The 25,855-nt window shown below is 38.8% G+C and overlaps 1 protein-coding gene across 3 annotated transcripts in view; it reads right to left on the bottom strand.

Moving 5' to 3' along the window:
* itpr2 (inositol 1,4,5-trisphosphate receptor type 2) overlaps window positions 1-25,855 on the bottom strand; it is a 277,201-nt gene that overhangs the window by 131,396 nt on the left and 119,950 nt on the right. For all 3 annotated transcript variants that reach the window (XM_003221489.4, XM_062981778.1, XM_062981777.1), the window contains 11 exons: window positions 24,484-24,657; window positions 21,770-21,859; window positions 21,403-21,528; window positions 19,899-20,021; window positions 18,380-18,580; window positions 15,864-16,115; window positions 14,449-14,574; window positions 9,705-9,833; window positions 8,150-8,270; window positions 1,579-1,769; window positions 683-825 (listed from right to left, as the gene is read on the bottom strand). In XM_003221489.4, the coding sequence (XP_003221537.1) occupies window positions 683-825; window positions 1,579-1,769; window positions 8,150-8,270; window positions 9,705-9,833; window positions 14,449-14,574; window positions 15,864-16,115; window positions 18,380-18,580; window positions 19,899-20,021; window positions 21,403-21,528; window positions 21,770-21,859; window positions 24,484-24,657 (1,676 nt within the window). The remainder of the gene's footprint in view (window positions 1-682; window positions 826-1,578; window positions 1,770-8,149; window positions 8,271-9,704; window positions 9,834-14,448; window positions 14,575-15,863; window positions 16,116-18,379; window positions 18,581-19,898; window positions 20,022-21,402; window positions 21,529-21,769; window positions 21,860-24,483; window positions 24,658-25,855) is intronic.

Below are 25,855 nucleotides of genomic sequence, written 5' to 3'. Positions count from 1 at the left end.
ACAATTTTTTGTTGTTTGGGTCTGTGAAAAAGTCTGTTAACCCTAGTAGAAAATATTCAGGTTTTAGTACAAGCCTTGTCTGTAGTATCGTCTCCATCTCCTTCTGTATTATTCTCCAGAACCTTTTGACCTTCTTGCACCCCCACCACATATGAAAGAAGTCCCCCTTCTCTTTCTTACATTTCCAGCACTCTTCCCCATTCTTGCCCTTGTAAAATTTGGCTAATTTTACAGGTGTAATATACCATCTGAGGCCAAAAGGACTATTAACTTTAGTGGCATAGAAAGTACTAAGCTTAGTACCTTCCTCAGATCACTGCCTAAAAGCCTCTATATAGCTTATTTCCATTCCGAGTATTGCCCTGCCCAGAAGTCAAGGCAACAGCAGCACGGGAAGTAACATAGAAGATATACTTCACCTTCTGAAGTTACCAGGTGATAAGAGAAGGAACCACTTTCAGCAGCTCCCACATTATTCAAGGGCCTCATGCTATAACAAGGACCTTAATCTATACAATATAAACATTGTTAATTTTCCATGATATAGGATTATATTAAAAAGGAAATCGGCCTTGCTGTGACCAGTTTGAACTCACTAGAATTGAATAGTATAATTTATTTTCTATTTGTGTTTAGTGTTTAAATGAGTAATTTAAGAAACATAAATTGTTTCAGTACTTACTTTGACATGAAAGCCCCACATCTAATTCTAGCATCACTTCCCTCGGGAAAGAGAAGTTCAGGGCTGTGGAGTACATCAACCAGGACTGAAAATTCAGCCTGCATCATAGGACTGAACTGCTGCTCCAAAGAAGCCACCACATCCTAAGAAACAAAATAGCAAGAGGTGATCTTTGGCTATAACTGGCATCTTGAAAAACATTTTTTATTAGTTTTGCAGTCATGTGCTAGAACAGATACAACATTTTACCCAGTTTTAGTGATGAACTGGGTGGACAAGATGGGAAAAGAGATTATACAACAGAGAATGTGAACTGCACCTATCTATTCTGCATGCTCTTGTTGCTGCTGCTTCAAGCTGCCTTCAAGTTATTTCTGATTTATGGTTTCTCTAAGGAAGGGAGGGTAATCACCAAAATATAGTTGACTTTTGAGCCATTTTCAAATAGTAAGGAACTGTATGGGACATACACTCGCAATATTTTAAAATGAACCATTAAGAACATTTTAAACCACAAGGAAGTGTTTACTCAACTGGTCCAGGCATGGGCAAACTTGGACTTCAACTCTCACAATTCCTAACAGCTGGTAGGCTGTTAGGAATTGTGGGAGTTGAAGTCCAAAATACCTGGAGAGTCGAAGTTTGCCCATGCCTGAACTGGTCACCACCATAAAAATTGCAAGCTTCTGTCAAAAAAGACCCATTTCACTGGGGAGAAGAAGCCTTTCTAACCATTTTGTTGGTGGATTCTAACTATAAAAATATATTTTAACAAAATATGGAATGGTTTCTGTACGGATATAATGACACATTGACATCAGATATGGTCCCAACAATTGTGTCCTCAAACACCTGACATAAAAAAAGATTATCTACATGTGCCATTTTCCACACACCTGTAATTTCTCAATGATATTCCGGTAATCCCAGGCAGGTCCTCCAAGGGGTTCTTTAAAGCGAGGACCACTACGCGCAGTCATTCTCCAGCCCATCGCCGCTCTCTGGACCATATTAGAGTGACTCTTCATGAACAATGTATTGACCTGACTGTCCAAATCAACTGGAATTGCAATTCCACGGTTTTTGGCTTTGGAAGAAAACATTTAGAGGGGAGTATTAGAATATATGTATAAAGAGATAAATCATCCAAGTCAAGGGCTGGTCAGTCCATATCACATAGAACATTTGCTTGAAATAGCGGCTTTGGGATAGGTATTTGCCACATAGATAGAAGGCTAGACACATCCATCTGTGAAATGATCCTCCTCAAAACTTCTAGTGTGAAGGTAGGAATAGAGTTAGAAGAAACAGACATTGTGACATTGTTCATACATGGTACCCAAGTGTTTATTAATAACCATATAGTGCTTTGGGAGCCATAATACTCCCTACTTCTTCCAGGACTATACATGTCTTGAGGCTTGAGCCTCATCAAAGGTAAAGGTTTCCCCTGACGTTGAGTCCAATCATGTCTGACTCTGGGGGTTGGTGCTCATCTCCATTTCTAAGCCGAAGAGCCGGCATTGTCCGTAGACACCTCCAAGGTCATGTGGCCAGCATGACTGCATGGAGTGCCGTTACCTTCCCGCCGGAGCGGTACCTATTGATCTACTCACATTGGCATGTTTTCGAACTGCTGGGTTGGCAGGAGCTGGAGCTAACAGCGGTCGCTCACGCCGCTCCCGGGGCTTGAACCTGGGACCTTTCGGTCTGCAGCTCAGTGCTTTAACGCTCCTCATCATACCAGTACAATATTCCTATTGTTCAGATCGGTTTTTCATCAACTTTCCTTGGCATTGTTTAATTCTCATTAACTTATTTTCAACACCATCACAGTTTTTTTTAATCCAGCACGGAACAGCTTCAATATTTGGGTAGGGGAGTGTGCAATTCTAGTCCATAGGAAAGAAATTAAAGTTGTTGGTCCTTCCTGTCTGTCGCCAAATGGAAGCACCATTTGAAGGGGGATTAAGGGTTTCTGAAAGAGCCTGTAGAAACAGATATTGGAGCTAGGAAAAGAATTCCATCTGTTGTTGAGATAAACATCCCCATGAAGAGAAGAAAGGTTTAAGAGGTAACATGGAATGGAAAAGTTGAACAAGAGGAAGAAGGAAATACATTCTTCACTGGAAGAACTTCACACTTGCATTAAAATATATAACTTGGTTCCATAAGAGAATTGCAATAATACTAGCCACATCACTGCTGTGTATACTGTACAAATGGGCTACAAAGATGAGTTTTGAAACCCTAAAAAGCAAATAATTTGAGAACTTGGAAGAGGATTGACTTTGAAGAGAGAAAAAAAATTCAGTTTCCTTCCAAAAGACATTCACGGATTCCAGCCGCTGCAGGTTCCCATGACCTTCACTTGAACTCTTTAGGGATGAAAGCTTAAAGGAGATCCACATGACTAGCTTCAGTGATTATGAAGTACTAAGCTTATCATGTGTATATTTCACACCCTTCTCAATAGGCTCTACTGGTGCTACACATGAGAACAAAGTCCATGTGTGACAGAGGATATACAATCAGGTTTCAAGTGTCCAAATTAATACAAGATGAAAAATATGACCACGCCAATCCTAATCCTATCCCAATGTGAGGCAAGGGACTATATTTGAAAGACAACACACCTGAACTAGGCAATCAAATAATACATTTATGACCATCTTCATGACAGAATTAAAAGATTCATATACCTAGCATGGTTGAGGAATGTAGGGATACCTGGGTAAGGTAATTTCTAATGCTCTTTAATGGGGAGAAATTATTGTTTTTGGATTTTATGAATGGTCCCATTGGAGAATGCATAAAGAAGTGGGTAAACTACAACTTCCATCATCATCTGTCATTGCCCCCAAACCGCACCAGTAGTTAAAGTTCGTCATGATGGGCATGTGTGCCAACTGCAGTCCAGATCTATCGTTGGTGGGGTTCACAGCACACGTTGTTTGTGGATGAATTACAACTCCCAACATCATGGGTCAATTCACCTCAAACCCTGACAATATTCAAAGTTGGGCATGATGGGTATGTGTGCCAGGTTTGGTCCAGATCCATTGTTGCCTGGGTTCATAGTGCTCTATGGATGCAGGTGAACAATACTCCCAACATCCAAGATTAATTACCTCCAACCCCAACCAGTACTTAAAAGTTGTTCATGCTAGGTATATGTGCCGCATTGTTCATGGAGTCATAGAGCTCTCTTGATGCAGGATGAACTATTACTCCCAAAATCCAGGGTCAGTCCCCCCACAAACGCCTCCAGTATTTTATGTTGGTCATGGGGAGATCTGTATGCCAAACTTGGTTCAGATCCATCATCAGTGGGAGTCACAGGGCTCTCTGAAAATGGGAGCAGTCTTGGAAATCGCCCACAAACATACCCACATACATACCAACTTTGACGTTTATTATAGACTAGCTTAGGTCTCCAGCAATGCCTGGATTAGATCTGTTGTAATGCTATTTATAAGAAATAGTCCTCGTTTGCTTTTGTTTTTGATGAATGCTTCAATAACAAAACACATAAGTTATTATAATTCCCAACATCGTGGATCATTCCCCCCAAACCCTGCCAATATTCAGAGTTGGCTATGTTGAGTATGTGTGCCATGTGTGGTCCAGATCCATTGTCGATTGGGTTCACAGTGCTCTTTGATTGTGGGTGAACTCCCAACATTGTGGGTCAATTTCCACTAAACCCTGGCAGTATTCAAAGTTGGTCATGTTGGCTATGTGTGCTAAGTGTGATTGAGATCCATCACTGGTTAGGTTCAGAGTATTCTCTGGATGTGAGGTGAACTCAACAAAACCAGGTTTAATAGACAGTGGAAAGCACAATGGTCTCTGGAAGTGGGAGTTGTCTTGGAAATTGCCCACAAGCATAGATATACACACACAAACATATTTTCACTTTTATTGTATAAATAGAAATAGATTTAATGCCACAACTAACTATCACCTAGCGAACCATATGACAAACCAGAATTAAAAAAATATAATTCAACGAGTTTAAAAACCATAGTTTGTGCTGTGAATGTTTAGACATGATAAAAGTCTCATCTGATAAAACCCAGTTACTATTGTTGCTCTGTATTCATGGAGTGCTACCCAATGGTGACAAGGAATTCCGTGAAGAAAGCCCCTGGAAGCAACATTAAATCCATTTTAATGAGGAAATGAGAACCTATCGAGAGTACTTAATTAAAGAAAAAGAGGACTGGAGATTAAAAGGAAGAGAAGAGTGAGGGATAAATTATTGGCTTCGCTACCACCAATTATATTATATATTTTAACAAGATAATAAAGTAGGATTCACTAAAAGAAAATAGGAATGGGAGAATATTTTAGAGAAGACAAATAAGGGACGAGCTTCCAGATTATATAAATACATATTAGAGTACAACCTAGAGGATAATTGAATAAAAACAGTAATGATCTTGTGGGCTAAAGGTTTTGGGGGAAAATACTGAGTTAGATAATGGGGAATATTTATGAGAAAGAAAATTTAAATTCTCAATAGCAGGATCTATTAGAGAGATCATTTATAAAATGTTTTATAGAAGCTATGTAACACATGAGATAATAGCTAAAATAGACAAATCTCACTAGGGAGATTGTTGGAGATGTAAAGTACAGAAAGGAACCTTTTTATGCCTAGTGGACTTGCAAGCTAGTACAAACTGTTTGGGGAAAGGCGATTAAAGAAACAAATAATATGATCACTAAAAAGGTTAGGAAACATCCAGAGATGTGCCTCTTAGGGCTGTTTGGTGAAAAAAATCAGTAAAGAAGATGTAGAAATCTGTTAATGCAGTTTTGTTGCAGCAAGAATAATAATAGCAAAATCTTGGAAAAGAGAAAAAGAGCTATTGCTAAAGGACTGGAGTGAAAAATGATTAAAATATATTTAAATGGCCAAGCATTGCAGGGAGGAAGCAATGAAGATTTGTTAAGAATGGAGGCTAGAAAAGAAAATAAGGCAAAAATAGATTTCAAAGTCACAAGGGGAATTTATAAATGTAGGATAAGTGTAGGGGGGGTTGAGACATTAGTTTCACACCGAGTAGTGCTAGAAGTCATGGGTGGGGGTTTCTGTATTATGTGTATTTGGTTATCTTTAAATGTTTTTCTTTCTCATATTCTGTATGCCATTAATTCACTTAATAAAAACGTATTAAAAATTTTGCAAACAAAAAAGAAAGCCAGAGTAGACAACCATACTTTGCCTTGAGTATCCTCTAGATCAGTGGTTCTCAACCTGTGGGTCCCCAGATGTTTTGGCCTTCCAGAAATCCTAACAGCTAGTAAACTGGCTGGGATTTCTAGGAGTTGTAGGACAAAACACCTGGGGACCCACAGTTAAGAACCACTGCTCCAGGTTAAAAGGATTAAGAGGAAAAGTAAAGCAGCCCATAGAAATGATGTCTATCTTAAGAACAGTGCCTTGAGTCTCCTCTAGAATAACAAGACTGAGAGGGAAAGTAAAGGAGCCCATGGAAGTGGTATCTTAAGAATGATGTCTCATGTCTCCTCTAAGTGGATGGTAGAGGCGGGAGGAGGCAATCCTGTGTAATCGGGGTATGAACATTCTTTGTCTTCTTTAGAGATGGAATCCCACGCAAAATGATGATTCTATATGCAAGAAGATGACTTCCCCCACTTTATTTTCTCCAGTTCTATCTGCTGAAGTCATAGGTTTTGAAACCCTGCTTGGCCTGCTTGGTAACTCAACAAATCACACTAAGTCTGATAGGAAGGCTATGGCAAACTTTATCAGAGTATATAATGCCAGGAAAACTTCCAAGAAATAAACAACAAAACTATGAGATAATTTTTTTTAGTTTGTTCCTTTCACCCTCCATTTGTCTTCTTCAGCATTAACTAACTGACCTGATTTATTTCAAAGCATCTGTTGTGTGAGTGACAGTTACTCATATTTATTCTTCCAACTGCTTAATTTTATTGCATTGTTTTTAAATAGGTATTTATACTCTTGGTGTTTAACTTACTACAGCTACACCTGATAAGGATTTGGCAATAGTAAAGGAAAGTGGGCCTATTAATTCAATTTAATGTGACATTTTTAAATAACTGGAATGTTACAGGAGAACGCTATTTTTCCTCAATTAAATACTCTATATGTAGAGTTCATGTACAACTAGGAATAAACGTATCATGTGTAGAGTACGAAGAGTAAATGATCACATTCCTACATTTCTTCCCGACATCATCTGAAGTTAGCAGGGTTTTTTTCCATCAACCGCTAAGCAGCCAACATGGTTGATGATTTTTCAAAGACTTCCAGCTAATTAAATATATCACAAAGAAAGCCAAAGGGGAAAATGTTCCTTTGTTCTGAATGATTCTTAAAATGTATAATTCTATTTGTAATTAAGATTTGAATCAACTGTCAGAGGTCAGAATTGAAGCTTAAAGCTGTAAACAAAACTTTTGTTTATTTCCTTGTAGCTTACAGGAAATGTATCTTTCGTTGCTTCCACCTTTCATGATTCAAAAACAACATGAAACACATGTTCCCATTTTGAAATATTGGCAAACAAATATGAACATAAATATTTATTTTTAATTGTCATTACCTACTTTATTTTTCAGCATGTGTCAATTTCTGTTAAAAGTTGTGCACTGAATTATTCACAACCATGTTGCTTTGTCGCTCAAGTTTGGAAAGCTTTTGAAAATATGTAACACAAACCCAGAGTATAAAAAATAGCAGGATTTGTCTAAAAATGTCACTGAATCTCAAATTAACTAGAACTTGTGATGAATTTGAAAGTTCTGCATCAGGCTGAATTTTTCCCAGTTCAGAGCTGGAAGTATTAAAAATTATGGTTTCATGTGAAATTACCTATTGATGGATTTATCTCCAACAGAAGTATCTTAAACAAATGGACTCTGCCTACCAAAGTCAGTTTCATATTCAGCACAACGAGGAAAGGCCGAAAAGGCTGCCTTTCCTCTTTAAATCAATGGCCTCTTGCCATGAGGAGAGGAAAGCAGCAGGGCGGGATAAAGCTGAGTGAGCTGGGAAAGAGACTGGGAGAGCACAGAGTTCTGGGAAATGTAGTATGGGAAGGTAAGGAGCCCTATGGCAGAGAATTCAAAATGCCCTGTCCTACGCTACATTTCCCAGAATTGTGCTCAGCACCAGAAAGCTCCAATTAGGATAGGGGAGAGATTTTTCCTTCCTAGCAGCAGCTTCCATGCTTAATGCCCAAATTTTCCCCTGGTTAAAAAAAAACCAAGTAATGCATTCAAGGAGATAGTTCTTGTAATTTTTAAAAAATGCTGTTTGTAAAAACTTTGAAAATTCACCAAAAATCTGTGGATGTGTCAAACATTCTGAAACTTGATGGGCTAACAATGGTTAATGTGTTCTATAATTATAGCAAGTTTCATGCCAATAACTCATATACTAAAAGGCACAGTTAATTAACCTACCAACTTCAGCTAAAGTTTTGATACAAGACTCCACTGAAGATTTCTGTGCTGGATTCGGCCAGGTGCAGTTGTAAATTCTAAACGCTGACTGTAGCAACTGAATAAAAACAGGCTGGTGAGTCTGAAAGAAAAACAATGGACATAATTTTAAAATTTAAAGTATTTTAAAGATAAATACAATTTGCCTTGTATTCTGCATTATTGTTTAATAATTTCCCTTAAATCTCACTGCATTAAACATTCTTCTGTATGTGTAGATTCAACATGAATATATTTTTCAAAGTCTTAATACATGATGTTCTTTCAGGTGGCCAATTATGGGAGATAAACCCTCTCCAAAGTATCTAATTCATTATGGCCCTGACCAGGGATGAATAAATATCTAGTTCTGGAATAATGTCAATTCAGCTTTGCTTTGCAGTATTTTTCCCACATTACTGAATTAATCTTTGAATTCTCCTAAGATCAGCCCACCTCAAACAGTCCCTAAGGTGGAAAAAAAAAGTCCAAACCCTAAGTTAGGATTCAAGCTTTCCCATGACAGTTTAAACTGGGGGATTGGACACAGGTGGTGTTGACTATTTAGGTCAGTGTAGATGAGCCCACACAGAATCCATGCAACTAAATGCTGACATACGAAGTTCCAATTAATTCAATTGATCCACTCTAATTGGGATTATGAATTTGATTTAGGCCATGAAGACAATATCAAATGAAATCTTTTCTTCTCCATGGGTCAAGGTAGGCATCTGTGGCTGCTGTCATTATTAGCAGGAAGGTCCCCTACATATGAGAGTAGAAATGTGAAATAAATCAAAGCACCTACCACCTTCCCTAATATTGTACTATTGGCTCAATAGAAAGTTTAATGGAAGATCTGTGTGGCAGGTGGGAAGTTTTGTTGGAATCTGACATGCAAGACATTTATTCCAGCTTGGTTGTCCCACTGCCTGGCTGTATTCTGATAAATCATGGGTCAGGAAAAATGAAAAGAAGCAGGTCAAGGGCCGAAGTTCAGCAGTAACATGCTTGACTTCCATGCTTAATGCCCAAATTTTCCCCTGGTTAAAAAAAACCAAGTAATGCATGTGCTCAGAAAAGATAACATTAGGTGAGATGGACAGATATTTTTGATGTTTGCTAGTTTCTATGTTCCAATCCATGCTGTACCCCTGTAATAAAAACTGATGTGAGGTGAGGTTCTGGGACCTCGGTATCAAGAACAGAATACTAATTGGAGAATGTCAAGCTGACGTTGGAGAAGAGCCATGTAGAAAAGGAGATTTCTGGGTTGTGACCTTTGGAAATCTTTTCCCCTCAAATATGCAAAAACCTCGGTACTCATTTTAGAGCTGCAAGGTAAAGTATAAATGTTTAATGAAAAATGTAATTTTATTAATCATTTTAATATTTATTTAAAATATATGACATTGTTTCTGAATGTATTCATTTTACATGTAAAGTGTGTGGAAAGTAATGTATTCATGAATGTTCTGTTGCACCAAGACATTGGAAACCAAAACAGGCATTTGTCGCAAGAGTTTTTTGTCCTTACTTGCAGGCTTGTACTGTTGTCTGAAAAGGGAGAATTAAAGAAGCCGCTGATTATGTTCATTACAGGTTCTGTGACATACTTCTCCAGAGATACATCAGCATGCTTTCTGTCTGTGGTTGTATTACACACCTGCAGAAAAAAAGGAAGTGTATGAGTAGAAGAAATATAAAAGCTCATGTTCATTTATCTGGTTTCAATAATTTCTTATAGTTCACTGAAGGGGAAAAAGAGAGTGTGATTATTATTCAGGGGAGCAATTTTGCAGCCAGGTGAAGGATCACTCTCACACCCACTAGAGAGAGAGCTATGTGGCCTCTTTTCATTGGTGCCAGCCAAGGAAGACAAGTTGAACAGGGAGAGACTATTGGGTGGGTGAATTCATCCGCCTGATCGCCTTCCCCTCCAAACTACGGAACATTGTTCCCTTGTATAATAGTCACACCCGTCAACTGCAGGTGTGACTATTATGTGAGGGAAACAAAAATGCCATTTTGGCACCTCCAAAGAGAGGGGGTGCAACTATCATATGATGACAGCTATTATACAATGAAATAAGGTACATATTATCAGACACATTTTTCATGCATCCCTGAGAATAATACACATGAGTAAAAGCTGATTTCCTGGGTCTTATATACAGAGCCGGCCCAAGGAAATTTTCAAGTGTAAGCGAAAAAGGATTTTGGTGCCCCCCCCCCCAAAAAACCTCAATCACCGAGAAAGCAGGCTCCGTGGAAATGGGCGATCTGCCCTGCACGCATGCGCACAGGACAGATCACCCATTTCCGCCCTACCTGCTCAACGCAGGCACAGATCAGCTGGCGATCTGTGCCTGCGTTGAGCAGGCACCATGGAAATGGGCGATCTGCCCCGCGCGCGTGCGCACGGGACAGATCGCCCATTTCCTCCCTGCCTGCTCAACGCAGGCACAGATCGCCAGCCGATCTGTGCCTGCGTTGAGCAGGCACCATGGAAACGGGCGATCTGCCCCGCGCGCGTGCGCACGGGACAGATCGCCCATTTCCTCCCTGCCTGCTCAACGCAGGCACAGATCGCCAGCCGATCTGTGCCTGCGTTGAGCAGGCAGGGAGGAAATGGGCGATCTGTCCCGTGCGCACGCGCGCGGGGCAGATCGCCCATTTCCATGCTGCCTGCTCAACGCAGGCGCAGATCGTCAGCCGATCTGCGCCTGCGTTGAGCAGGCAGCATGGAAATGGGCGATCTGCCCCGCGCGCGTGCGCACGGGACAGATCGCCCATTTCCTCCCTGCCTGCTCAACGCAGGCGCAGATCGGCTGGCGATCTGCGCCTGTGTTGAGCCCAGGCTGCAAGGCCGTTGAGCCAAACGGCGGCGGCGCAGCGGCAGCATCGGCGGCGCTACGGGGGCGCTGTCGACGCCTCGACAGCGCCCCTAGCGGCGTGCGCCCGAGGCGGGCGCTTCAGCGGCCGTATGGGTTAAACCGGCCCTGCTTATATACATGTCTAAAACCGATACAGTAGAGTCTCACTTATCCAACATAAACGGGCCGGCAGAATGTTGGATAAGCAAATATGTTGGATAATAAGGAGGGATTAAGGAAAAGCCTATTAAACATCAAATTAGGTTATGATTTTGCAAATTAAGCATCAAAACATCATGTTATATAACAAATTTGACAGAAAAAGTAGTTCAATACGTAGTAATGCTATGTAGTAATTACTGTATTTACGAATTTAGCACCAAAATATCATGATGTATTGAAAACATTGACTACAAAAATGCGTTGGATAATCCAGAACGTTGGATAAGTGAGACTCTACTGTACTTAAATCCGGTTCCAAGTGAGTCTCTCTACCGGGTTGAGGACAACAGAATGCCCCAATTCTCATTGCGTTATACACATTCTGCAACTGTGAAAGCCATAGTGGCAAACAATAAGATTTTATGATAAAGCATAACTGGATATGTGCTACAAAATGCACTTTGGTTCATGGGCCACTTCCTGGCAAATAGAGGACGTCCTGGCAGTACCACTCTGTCTTTAATTTTATGGTTAACAATTTTCCTGAGAATACCAGCAATGTCCTTCTTGGGATTTATTATTACACACACACACACACACACACACACACACATACACTTCCAGCATCCAGTATTATAGGCATTTGAAACTTGAGGATGTATGTATCACATTTAAAGATTAAGAGATCACATCTCGGTAACATTTGCTAATTATCTATAGCATTTATCATCGTATTAATGTTTAAGGCCTTTCCTTCTTTCTCCCTCGCCCTGCGCACACCTTCCCTGGTGCCAGCAGCGGAAGATGAAGCCACCGTGGTGGGGTTTGTCTGCAGTCTCACTCCACCTTGGGTTTGGAGGAGGGCAAGGCGTGTTAGGGGTGAGGGAGGAGGAGAGGTGACGGTCCTGGCGGGAAGGCATGGGGAAAGGGCTCTTCTTTCATCCCCATGCCCTCCCACCAGGAATCTCACCCAGGTATAAGGCGAGGGGAGCTTTTTCAGCCTGAAACTGAAACTTCAGTGATATTACTAACATCCCAAAAGAAACAATGTCCTCTTCTAATAGCCTGGGCACCACCGGGTCCCCAAGCTACTAAGAAATAAAGTCAGCAACAAAGAGCTGGTTCAAAGAACTGGGGTGTGTGACACGGTCAATGAAATCTATGGGGCAAAAAGATGGGTAGGGTCTATAGCATGAACAAAAGACAACCGATGGACATGTTGATTAACAAACTGGAGATCTTGGGCAGACCAGAAATTGAAAAAAAAAGCATAGGATTGTATATTTTGGCAAATGGTAGATTTATGTGAAGCCCAAAGGAACGGATTGATGACAAATTGGATAGAATAAAATTTTATTGAATGAATAAATGAATTATCACAAAATAATGCATCTTTTGGAGTACTGCGAAATTCTTAGTGTTCAACTGTACAGGAAGCAGGTGCTTGGTTCAACTAGTGAATTTTGGACTGTCAGGGCCTTAACTTTTGACATAATAAAAATCCAATATCAGTTGTAGTCACCACGGTAAGGTCTTCTTAGCCCAATGGAAGTCTATCCTACCAGAGATACCATACTGTTCTCTTTTGTCACTGCATTAATTCTACATTATACATGTAGTCTAAGTTTTACTTAAGTTCCAGGAAAGGAACTCTACTTGAACCAACAAGCCTAATCAATTCAGCTTATACTGTCAAGACCATAATGGTGATTTTGTGCCAGGCTTGCTCCTCAGTTTGAGCAACAAAGACTGGTTGTAGCTCTGGCCTGCAGACTCACTTTTGTTCTGGCGCATTGTTGACTGCTATAAGGGTAAACAGAAGTCTTTTCTCCTGCTTGTCAGGCTGTGGGTTTAGATTTGTTATAATTTCAAACCCTTGGAAAAACGCCAAACATTTTTAAATGGCTTTTGGAAGCTCTTGCCTGTGACAATATTTATGAACACCGGCAAAATGTTCCCTTTCATTGAGACATTGTATACCGGGAAATTCCCCATCCTTGCTTGATGCTCAGTCAATATTTATCTGGTAACTGTAGCCGAAGTCATACACAATCATACTATAGTTCAATGAGAAGCAACTGTGCAGAGCTGTTCAGAACTCTTTTTTTCCTTGCTGCAGTCATGGTAGCATGGTAGCTTAAATGGTAAAAGAGCATTCTCTATACCCTGCAAAAAACAATCGGCAGAACAGGTCTTCTCTGAATATCCAGGGCAGCTCTGGCTACATATGCACTTCTCTTTTTTGCACACTGAAGCATGAACATTTGTGTGTTCAATTAGTCATTATGCAAAGGTGTTTTGGAATACAATGGCAAAATGTATTCCTCGGGCATATTGTAACAAATAGTGTTATTTTCCAAAGTGCAGGAATGCACTTATTTCCATTCAACGCACTATGTACTCTATAGGTAACTACTCAAAGAAATAAAGAAAATAATGGTCTGTAACATCTACTGAGGAAGAACAAGTATCCTTGAACAAAAAAAAAAGGTTAAAAGGAAGATTGGAAAGAGAAACAGCAGAATTTGAATATTTCCACAAATTTTAGTTAATTGAGAGCAAGTTGAACAATGGTTTTCTGGCACAGTACACATATTATAACACTAGTTAACTCCCAAGCCTCATGAGGGCCCTCTTGGCCAGTTTATCCATATCTTCTTTCTGGTTCCCAGCCAGCATCACGCTATATTCCCATAACCCTCTCTGCCATTTTTATGATTATCTACTCAATTTGCCTTTAGGTAATATCTTCCCTTCTCTCCTTGTCCTCAAATGGCTATAGTTAATACTGAACTTGTCACCTCATCACCATACCCATATTTTTGCATTTCTGCTGGGATTTCAAAAAACACAGTCTGCCTATAAATGTTGGATCCTAAGCATTTCAATCCATGCATCTGAGGAGGTAGTACTACCAACTTGATTCTCTCAGTCTCTAAACCCCATCTATTCTGCCATATAAAATCCAGATAATCTGCTTTGAACTAGATTATATGGCAGTGTAGTCTCATATAATCCAGTTCAAAGCAGATAATGTGGATTATCTGCTTTGATAATCTGGATTTTATGCAATGTAGGAAGGGCCTAAGGTGCTAGAAGATCTCTTTACATACTTACAATTTACTTTACTGATTCTAGTGTCTGGTGCATTTTAAAAAGGCAGTTATAAATAAACACCAGTTGAATCAAAAACATTGCACACCATAACACTTCTTTTCTACTGAGTAAGACATAAATGTTTACCCTTGCCATATCCACAAGAAAGTTCTCAAATAGTTTCCAGATATGATTACTGGTATAGATTTCCTTCATTTCCACCTCAGTGTCCACATAGCAATGATTGACAAAATTCACATATGCAATCTTCACCTAAAACATCAATAAAGACAGCCATGTAAAACAAAATCATTATCAGAGTCTTTTCACAAATACACACAATGGAACTTATCACATTAGGAAATACTCAGTTTCTGAGACAGAATGATTTCAAATGGGTCCCATCACATGTTATTTGCCCCTTCCTGTCAGTATTCCATCGGAATCCGTCTGCAAAGCATCACAGAAACTGATTATTTGCAGATGGAGTTCTAATTGTGTTTTCTGAAATACTATCGATTCTTCCGTTGCTGAAGTGCTGTTTTTGTGTGTATAGGAAAATTTGTATGCATCCCATTGACAACAATACTTTTTAGAAGGTCATAGAGTGATGTAGGGGGTGTTCTGAATTGATTGGGAGGAACCAGTCTTCCGTGGTGTGATGAGTCAAAGCGCAGAATTTCAAATCATAAGAATCATTATAATCAGGTGTGATGAGGAGAGTTTGCATCCCATCTCAATACAGTATGCATCCAGTCCTAAAAAAAATATTGGATGCATACTCATATAAACAGATTATATACCAATGTAATAAGGTCCAATATCTGTCAACGGTCTGGGATGGAATTGGGGGCACTGTTCTCCAGTGATTCCAATATTTCTTGGAGGGATGACTAAGAAGGTGGTGCTGGGGGATTTGTGGAATTCTTCAGGATGCTGTTTCAGCTTCCACAAAGTTTAAAGATGAAACCACTAGGAGAGGTTATTTGGAGTTTTGGAGTTTGGTGTCACCAGTATGCTGATAACATCCAACGTTATCTCTCTTTCCTATCTAATGGCAGCTAACCAATGTAAGTAATGGACTGGATAAGGGCAAATAAATTAAACCTAGGCATATGCAGACTATGCTGCAGTGATGCCTGGATTCCTGGCTTCATCAGTCCTTCTCCATCCCTGCCCACCCCTGGATGTAACAGCTTCCCCCATATGTCATTCCTCTTCTGAAGAGGTTTCCTTCTCCTTTTTCAAATGCATGGCATCTCCATCTGGGGCCCCCCTTTTGGGGTTGCTCTGGATCCAGGGGACCATTGTTTCTAAATCATACCTAGGTGTCATATTAAGGTGAAGGAACAAATCAACCATCCAGTATTTCAGTTAATAGTTCGCTTCTCTCAAATGTCATGATGTACCTCTTTATGGAAAACAGTTTAATGCATACCAGACCCTCTGAGGCTATTTTTGGCCCAGCTTAACTCAGCATGTTGTTGCTTTCTTCCCCCCAGAGGCAGAGAAAATGTGCTCATGATTATTCTTCACTTGCTGTGCTATTAAGTCTAGCTTACCTCAGGTATGCAGTCATCATGAGTCACCACTCTCACTATGTCATCCAGTGGAAGGAGGGAATTACATTTAATCTCTGTATAGACATTCTTCCCTTCTGTACATGCAGCTAGCAATTCTACCAGGGTGATGTGGTAAGCCAGAGATCCGCTTTCATCCACTCGCTCTCGCTCAGAGCACATCATTTGAAGGAGGATTGGGAATGATGCTCTGTCATTATAAAACACCAGCACATCTTCACCCCCATTGGCTAGCTGAATGGATTTAAAAAAGACTTATTCAGTTTAATGGCTCCATGTTTTTTCCTCGTTTCTTAAAAACATTTCCTTAACAACACATGTAATACCACATGACCGGACTAAAAAACTCTAACCAACAATTGCATTTGTCAAAGGATCAGTATGAAAACCAAACTGGTGATGGCATACCAATATCCTGAAAACCACTCACTTATTGCCACAGAAGCTATGTGCCTCTAGGGATAGGGGAGAAATATGTTCAGCTTGCATTTACCAAATTTGCACATTTCAAACCCACAAGCAAACACAAATGCAGTTCATTCTTTGGAACTCACATCTTTATGAATTTTGATATGCAGTTTTCCAATAATGTATGTTGTCAGTTTGGTTTCAACTTATGTCTGTTATGTCTATTCATAGCTAGACCAGGCTCTTTATTTTATTATAGCTTACTAATAGTCAGGGTTGATTTAAAGCATGCTCAGGCTTTCTCAATCTGTTTTGGCCTCCAACTCCCAAAAGCCCTACTTAGCTTGTTCAATGGTCAGGATTTAAGAACATTGCTTAAGTCCTTCATTTTGTTGGAGGAAGTAATTTATTTATTTATTTATTTATTTATTTACTTCATTTCTACCCCGCCTTTCTCAACCTCGAAGGGGACTCAAGGCGGCTTACAAATCCAGCAAAAATTCAATGCCACACAGGTAAACAATAAAATACATCTGATCAAAGTATAAACAATCTAAACATATAAGCAATAAAGCAATAAAAGTAAGGATAAGATTAGCCATCCTATTGAAAATAATGGGATTTAGAGGTATTCAGTTACTTTGGATGGATTCTACCTTTCGTATTCCTGTCTTCTGTGTAGTTCCCTCTCCTCAGTTCTGCACTGCCATATCCTAAAATCTGTATTTTTTTTTAACATTCTGGTGTATTTTTCCATTGTTGTATTTGGATGCTTTCTGTAATATCGAGTCAAAAAGTGCAGTCTACTTGTGCATACTTGACATGCAAATGCCGTAATCAAATGTGATTCAGATCAAAATTTTGTTACAGTTTTTTTGTTTGACAAATATTCTACTGCTAAGTCTATGATCGCACCATTAGTGGGTATGAGAAACAACTTTTGCCCACTACTCATTCTTGCAATCTTTTTTAATGTCTTTGTTTCCCTCCACTGTTGAAATATAAGTCTGGTGTTGCTTGCCACCCTGAGACGTGGTGATACAGTATGACTCCCACATCAGAAGGATACATTCCCAAATTCTGCATAGATGGACAATAGGTAAAAGTAAAGGTTTTCCCCTGACATTAAGTCTAATCATGTCCAACTCTGGGGGTTGATGCTCATCTACATTTTTAAGCCAAAGAGCTAGTGTTGTCCATAGATGCCTCCAAGGTCATGTGACTGACATTACTGCACGGAACCCCGTTACTTTCCCGCTGGAGATCTATTGATCTACTCATATTTGCATGTTTTCGAACTGCTAGGTTTCTAGAAGCTGGGACTAACAGCAGGAGCTCAGCCCACTCCTCGGATTCGAACCACTGACCTTTCAGTCAGCAAGTTCAGCAGCTCAACAGTTTAACCCACTATTGAAATGAAGGATCTCTGGCCTAGGAATATCATAAAGTCATGATAGAGAACCTAGAAAATGTCTAGAGTGAACATAGAGTGTCTAGAGCGAACCCAGCCAACATTGTTGTAAGCCATCTCAAGCAGTGATGAGAGGAGAGTAAGCAATAAAATAGTAACAACAACAACAACATTTTGTTGGATGTGGATAAAACTGCAGATACCGATCCCATGGGCAGAGGAGTCACACCATGAAATATGTCAGCATCACTTTTTTGCATTAAACTATCACTGAAGATGAAATTCAACAGTAGAAATATGTCATATACGTTCACCTACTCTTTCTTTACTCATATGTAGCAACAGTTAATTATAATGCAAAGTGATGAGGACAATAACTCCAGTGGCCCTTTCACAATACACTGTTATGGTGCTACAATCCACTATTAATGCCAAGGTTTCATTCTATGGATTCTGGGGATTCGCAGTTTAGGTGAAACACTATAGTTCTCTGGCATTTAGAACTGTCAGCCAGAGAACTATAAAACTATAGTGCCTCACCAAAGTACAAATCCCTCACCAAAGGGATTTGGTGCCTCACCAAAGTACAAATAACATGCAGACATGGGAGATAGAGTGATTCATAGCCCAAGAGAAAGTGCATGCATCATATATATGCAGTGCAGCTGACTTAACATACCTCAGTCATGACCATGTCTTGGCACTTCTTGACATATTTTCCATCTGCTTTCACAATGGTTTGGAGAAAGCGGAGATATTCCACATGGCGGCCATGAGTCTCTATGGAGTGCACAAAGTGCTGCACCACACGCTCACTGATTTCATTGCACAGGAGGTAATTGTTCGTGAATATGTGGCGCATGGTTTCAGCTTCAAGGAGCTAATGTAAAAACAGGCAAGCAAACAGACAATTCAAAAGAATAACTGAAGATAAGTGTTACATGATATTCTGACTAAAGTTATCAGAAAGCCAATTTCTACTGCAAGCTTTCAAAACACTATTAAATTCCTCTGAGCTGCAACTGGTTCAATATGAGGCCACAAGAGTACTAAATGACACTAGTGGTTTTAGACATGTCCTCTGTCATAATTGTCTCCAGGCCCATTTTCAGTGCCGATTTTAATCTTCAAATCTCTAACCACTTCAGGGCCAAGTAACCCACACAAATCTTAGGATCTTTTATGGACTTGCTGTGGTTGCCTGCAGCAAATGTGGTAAATCAGGTAGCCACCAGTCAGAGAGCCTTCTCGGTGGTGGCATCTCCATTATGATATGTTTTCCTCAAGTATTATTTCAGATGGCATCTTTGTGGTCTTTTGGAGCACAATTGCTGCATTGTATAAATATTTATTTTTGTTTATGCACTTTAAGGAACTGAACAAAGAAGCAGGGAAGCAAAATTTAGTCTCTACCAGTCAACTGCAGCAGGGAAACTAAGGAAAAAACTGGTGGTCAATCCAGAAAATTGTAAGCCTGGCATAAAATTTCAGATAATATTTGGTAATATTTGATAATATTTGAAGTGGATGGTATCCTTGAAGTGACTGGCTTCAACTTGAAGGAACTGGGGGCAGCGACGGCCGACAGGGAGCTCTGGTGTAGACTGGTCCATGAGGTCACGAAGAGTCGGAAATGACTGAACGAATGAAGAAGAAGAATATTTGGTTCCATCTTCCTTTAAACCCAGCCAACATGACCAATGGTCCGTGATGATGGAAGCCACAATGCAAAAACATCTGCCAGATCCTCACTACTACAGTAGACAAAAAGCCATTGCAAATTTAATTAGTTTAACTGGGCTTAAGGGATATACTGGTATCAGTTTATTTGTGGTTAACATTTAACATTTAACATCTTGATTAACCAAAGACTTTGTTTATCCTTAACTGTAGATAATGTTGTTACCAATATATACTCTAACCATTCTGAATGGTTAGAATTGTGGCAAGGTAGCTATAGTGAGTTGGATCTCTGTCATTAAACAAATAGGTTTTAAAATCTTTGTTATATTGACAGTGTTTTAAAGGCTGTCCAGTGTAAAGAAAAAAAATCACCATCCCAGGTGTCCCACACATTCACAGATGGGCATCCTACCTCTATAGTTTAACTGTGTTTAGCACAGCACATTTATTATTTCACCGTTATTGAGTTCTTAAAAAAATGGACAGGAAAAAAGAGATTGATTAAAAATACTCACACCAGGTGTTAAGAATAAGGTCAGATGCTTATGAAGGAGAACTTGGTTCTGAGGATTTCCACGACAGAAGTTCTGAAGGAAGAGGTGAGCCAAATTCATAATTTCATTCATCTTTTCATCAGTCTTCCAACAAAAGTGGGAAAAAGTAAACAACAGATAGATGTTTAAACACTGGTATTAACATAGGTAAAATTAAAGGTTTCCCCTGACGTTAAGTCCAGTCGTGACTGACTCTGGGGGTTGGTGCTCATCTCCATTTCTAAGCCGAAGAGCCGGCGTTGTCTGTAGACACCTCCAAGGTCATGTGGCCAGCATGACTGCATGGAGCGCCGTTACCTTCCCGCCAGAGCGGTACCTATTGATCTACTCACATTGGCATGTTTTCGAACTGCTAGGTTGGCAGTTCACAACAGCTAACAGCGGGCGCTCATTCCGCTCCCGGGATTTGAACCTGGGACCTTTCAGTCTGCAAGTTCAGCAGCTCGGCGCTTTAACACACTGTGCCACCAAACACAGTGTGTTAAAGTAGCAATAAATCAAATATCTCCTACTCACTTTCAAAACTTCAGCAGGGGATTGAACTTGCTCACATCTACAGTAGAGTCTCACTTATCCAACACTCGCTTATCCAACATTCTGGATTATCCAACGCATTTTTGGAGTCAATGTTTTCAATATATCATGATGTTTTGGTGCTAAATTCATAAATACAGTAATTACAACATAACCTTACTGCGTATTGAACTACTTTTTCTATCAAATTTGTTGTATAACATGATGTTTTGGTGCTTCATTTGTAAAATCATAACCTAATTTGATGTTTAATAGGCTTTTCCTTAATGCCTCCTTATTATCCAACATATTCGCTTATCCAACATTCTGCCAGCCCGTTTATGTTGGATAAGTGAGACTCTACTGTATTAGCTAATGTGGCATAGTAGTCTGAATGCTGGACCAGGATGCAATTCCCCTTTTGACTATGGAAACCTACTGGGTGATCAAGTCACACACTTTCAGCCTCTGCTTCTCTAATGCTTAACAAATATTTCTAATTTAATGTCTGATTTTTATATAATAATCACAATTTTTATTGTACCTTGCTTGTACCTGAATTAAAATCAAGGCTGCTACGAAATAGTGCAAAATAAATAGAAATGAAGTCATGAAAATAAATGCCTCCTAATTAAAATGGATAATGTCTTTTTATTTTATCTCTCAAGTGAACCCATATAATTGCCCTACAGTTTTTAACTTTTGTTTAAACAGCCTATCTGAAAATCCTTCCAGCCAAATGATAAATGACAAAAGTTAACTTTTCCTCACTTCAGCTACATTTGCCTAACGTCCCAAACAGATTCAAAACAATATTGAGTGTCTTCCAGCTTAAGATGCTCAGATGTCATTGGTCTTCAGCTTCTCAAACTCCTAAGCCAATACAGACAATAGGAAGAGATTTTGAGAATTGTAATTCAAAATAATTATAACTTCCACATGTAATTATTACCTTCTCATAGGGTATTTGCAGAAGGTCCAGTACCACACTATGTGCTCCCATATTTTTAAGCAATCTTTGCTGCTGATTTCGACATTTTTTATTCTGGACACAGAGTTTGCTTAAACGGTTTAAAATCTGTTCACAAAACGAAAAATTAGGTTGTAGTAAAATAAAAAGTGAAGGAACGTATACAATGCTATAATAATAAAAACCTGGCCTGGTTAATGCTTGTGAGAATACCAGAGCCTAGCAGGTGCTATGAGTGATATTTAGAGGAACACAATAGAAAAATCCTATGGAATTCATGGTGTCACTATAAGTCAAAGGCACATACTTTATTTTTAACTGATGCTCAAAGAAATGTTGATCAACATACCTCCATAACAATATTGTAGTTGTTACTCTTATTGCTGTCAATCTGAGGCTTTTTACTTCCATCCTGGACTGGGCTCAACATATTGGATTCCTATAATTTAAGAAGTCAGGGGGAAAGTTTGAATTTATAACATTCAACATGAGCCAGAACATGAATCAATAGCTTAGCAACTATGAAAGACAATGGCTGGCAATAATTCACTAACATCATGTTATACTTAGTATAAATAATATTATGTCCCAGTAATCCAGAGTTACTGATTAATCAAGTCTGTAAATTATAAACCCTTTCCATGTTTGGGAATTAAAATCAATCCAAACACTTTCCACAACTTTCCAAGAAATCATTCTAGTCTTACATTAACTTTTCCACCTAAGAATATCTTTTGTCTTCTCCCTTTTTTTGGTATTTATTGTTAGTAGCTTTTATTTTTGAAATTGATGCCATCATTTCCTATGTCCCACTATAATTACGCATTGCAGATAAACTTAAATAAAGATATATCCCTATCCACAGGATTGCAATTTATTATGAGAGAAAGGAAGCAAAGGGGGGTGGGGGTGGAAGAGAGCAACGTGAGATTATCAATGTGAATTTTTAATATGAATTGAAGCTTAACTTCTTGCTAAGAGAGGAGAAAAGTAGTTTGTTACTGGTCTTTTATTCTTTAAACTATTTCTAAATTGTTGTTTTTGTTGCAATTCCACAAAACGGTGGCTCCCCTGAATATTTCGAAACAAACATTGTTTCCTTGAGGAACAAACTCTGGCCCCTGGGATCTGATCCCAGATTATCCTTTTATCCCAGATTATCTGGCAATGGAGACTCATATAATCCAGTTTAAATCAGATAATCTGGGATCAGATCCTGGGATATAGGGGCAGTGTGGAAGGGGCCTCAAACCCCTTCTACATTGTCATATAAAATACAGATTATCTGCTTTGTAAACTCTTATAATCCAGTTCAAAGCAGATAATCTGGATTGTTTGCTTTGATAATCTGGATTATATGGCAGTGTAGAAGGGGTTTTAGGGTCCTTCCACACTGCTCTTTATTTCAGGATATGATCCCAGATTATCTGCTTTAAACTGAAATACCGTATATACTCGAAGATAAGCTGGGTTTTTCATCCCTATTTATGATCTGAAAAAGCCTCCCCCGGCTTATAATCGAGTCAAGGTCAAGCTGGCAGCCTGGAGGCCGTTGCTTGCAATATATTTATCTCTCTTCTTACCCTCACTTATCAGTGTTTACTTTTCCAAAGCCTCCCTCGCTCTTAACCAAGGAAATGTTTTGAAAAGGGAAAGAAGCCCTTGCAAGTCAGGAAGAAGAATATATATATATATATATATATATATATATATATATATATATATATCCATTAATCTTATAAAAGCATTTCCCCCTGAAATATTTGTTAATCTCTGCTACAGAGATATAGGCATTTCCCCCTGCAAGCCTTTGCAATCCCTATGTACCTTTTTATTTGTATCTATCTATCTATCTATCTATCTATCTGTCTATCTACATTAATTTTATATATAAATTTCCCCCTCATGTTTGCAAGTCTTTGAATATTCTATATACATATAGATATCTAGAGATTTCCATATACCTTTATATCTGTATCCATGTGTATACATTATTTTATAGGCATTTCCCCCTGCAAGCCTTTGCAATCCCTATGTACCTTTATATTTGTATCTATCTGTCTGTCTGTCTATCTACATTAATTTTATATATAAATTTCCCCCTCATGTTTGCAAGTCTTTGAATATTCTATATACATATAGATATCTAGAGATTTCCATATACCTTTATATCTGTATCTATGTGTATACATTATTTTATTTATGAATTTTTGCCTCACATGTTTGCAAGTCTATGCAAATCCTATATAGATATAATTATCTAAATACAGAGAGATGTCTAGATAGATAGATATGAATATAGATATATTGGGCTTGTAAATATTGCAGGGGAAATGCACACACACACACACATAGAGATTTCTAGATAAGTATAAACATAAATATATAGGGCTTCCTAATATTGTAGGGGGGAAATGCACATATATAGAGAGAGGATTTGCAAACATTTCAGGGGAAATGCATATGTGAAATTAGTATATATAATTGTAGATCTATATCTAGCTCTGCATTGTTTATGTGGGCATTGAATGTTTGCCTGTTACTATGTTGGAAGCTGGCCTGAGACCCCATGGGGAGATAGGGTGGGGTACAAATGACGTTTTTATTATTATTATTATTATTATTATTATTATTATTATTATTATATTATTAAGTTATTGTTAATACCATATTGTTTTTGTTGACCCTACTTTTCCACTTACAGAGCTAATTTACTGTTTTTCTTTGAAATATGGTAAATATTCAAAAACCTTTAACCTACTGATATAATTTTATTGGGATCTATTTTCATTTTGAAATTTACCAGTAACTGCTGCATTTTCCACCCTCGGCTTATACTTGAGTCAATAAGTTTCCCCAGTTTTTTATGGTAAAATTAGGTGCCTCGGCTTATATTAAAGTCGGCTTATACTCGAGTATATACGGTATATGTGTCCCCAGTACCAGATAACCTGGGATAAACAGATAATCTGGGATCAGATCCTGGGATAAAGAGGCAGTGTGGAATGCTATTAAAATTGAAACAGTATACAGTATACACAGAGCATAAGACAAAATAACAACCTCATTGGGCTCATCGCTTCCTTTCGTCTGGCTTTCACCAAGTTCTCCACTCTCGTAACTGCTGCTCTTTTCAACCCAAAGTTCAGATTTTTCTACAGTAAGCCTCAACTGGTCAAGATCAGCTTTAATCTGTTTGTAGTTGTCCACGTCCTGATTAGACACCAGCAACTGAACCTGTGAAATAACCAAAATATCACAAATGTTTAGTTACATTATTTCTTGCTGTATAGTTCCAATCTACTCCACGACTTAATCTTTTCATTGGACCATGCAATTTCCACCTTTCAACACTTCCCACATCACAGACTACATAGATAAAAACAAAACAAAAATCAAAGGTCTGGTTCATGCATGCATGTATATTATGAGATTATAAATTCACTTGATAAGTTGAAGTGGCATGGAAAACCTGATTCCAATGAAAAGCATTGTGTTAGAGATGAGAAAATGGTCTCTTATCTGTGACATTTTGGTATTGATGTGTCATAAGCAAATCTCTGTGTGATATCATGGTCATTCAAGGCCTCTCGCACGTAATTATGTGCAAACTGCATTGTGAAGTAATCTGGCTTAATTAACAACTCCCAAACTAAGGAGTTGATCATCCATTTAACCTTACAATTCTCCATGGATTTGAATTTTACAATGTTATGGTTGACATATAAACGTACATCAAAATGCATATACATGTATGTTTTAGTTTGAAATACAAATAAAAGTAATTTTGCCATAAATGCATATGGAATTGCGCGCACATTTTTTAAACAGCAACAACACAATTTAAGTTCAAACTTGGCAAAAGCAAAACTGACTGAAATTTACATTGTAACCAAGGCATCCTGAATCCAACTGATCTTACTGGTGAAATGGCGGGTGAAGTTCTCATAGTGGTTGTTGGTATTGAACACGTGGTCCTCTGCTTTAGGGTTTAGTAGCCCTTTGCCCACTCTGAAAAGGTCTGAGGACCTTTTTTTTTTTTTTTTGGCAATGACGATAGATGTCGAGTACATGGCTTTTTTCACTGCCTCTATAGCTCCGCTTTAAGTCTTTTGATGGTGCTTAGCCTTTTTGAAAGCCCGAAACAGCTGATCAGCTGGTTGGGGTCTCAAATGGACACACAGGTAGCTCAAGGGAAGCACAAGTGTAAAGCAATTAGAACTCTCTGAAACTCCTTATTTTAAACTTTATAATATTAAACAGAGCTTGAATCAACTATTTGGGGAAAGAAAAATCCAACAGAATTTTTTTTTAATTACACTATTATGTGCTGGACCTCATATGAGCACATATTTATATTAAGATATTCATATGTGTGCATATACAGTCCAGTGCATAACAGAGTGTTTTTTTTTTAAATTAAAAAAACCCTTCC

The sequence above is a fragment of the Anolis carolinensis genome, chromosome 5, assembly GCF_035594765.1.
Source record: "Anolis carolinensis isolate JA03-04 chromosome 5, rAnoCar3.1.pri, whole genome shotgun sequence".
In the NCBI taxonomy this organism is placed as follows: Eukaryota; Metazoa; Chordata; class Lepidosauria; order Squamata; family Dactyloidae; genus Anolis; species Anolis carolinensis.
The sequence above is the reverse complement of the archived record's forward strand: the minus strand, read 5'-3'. Positions and strand labels throughout refer to the sequence as shown.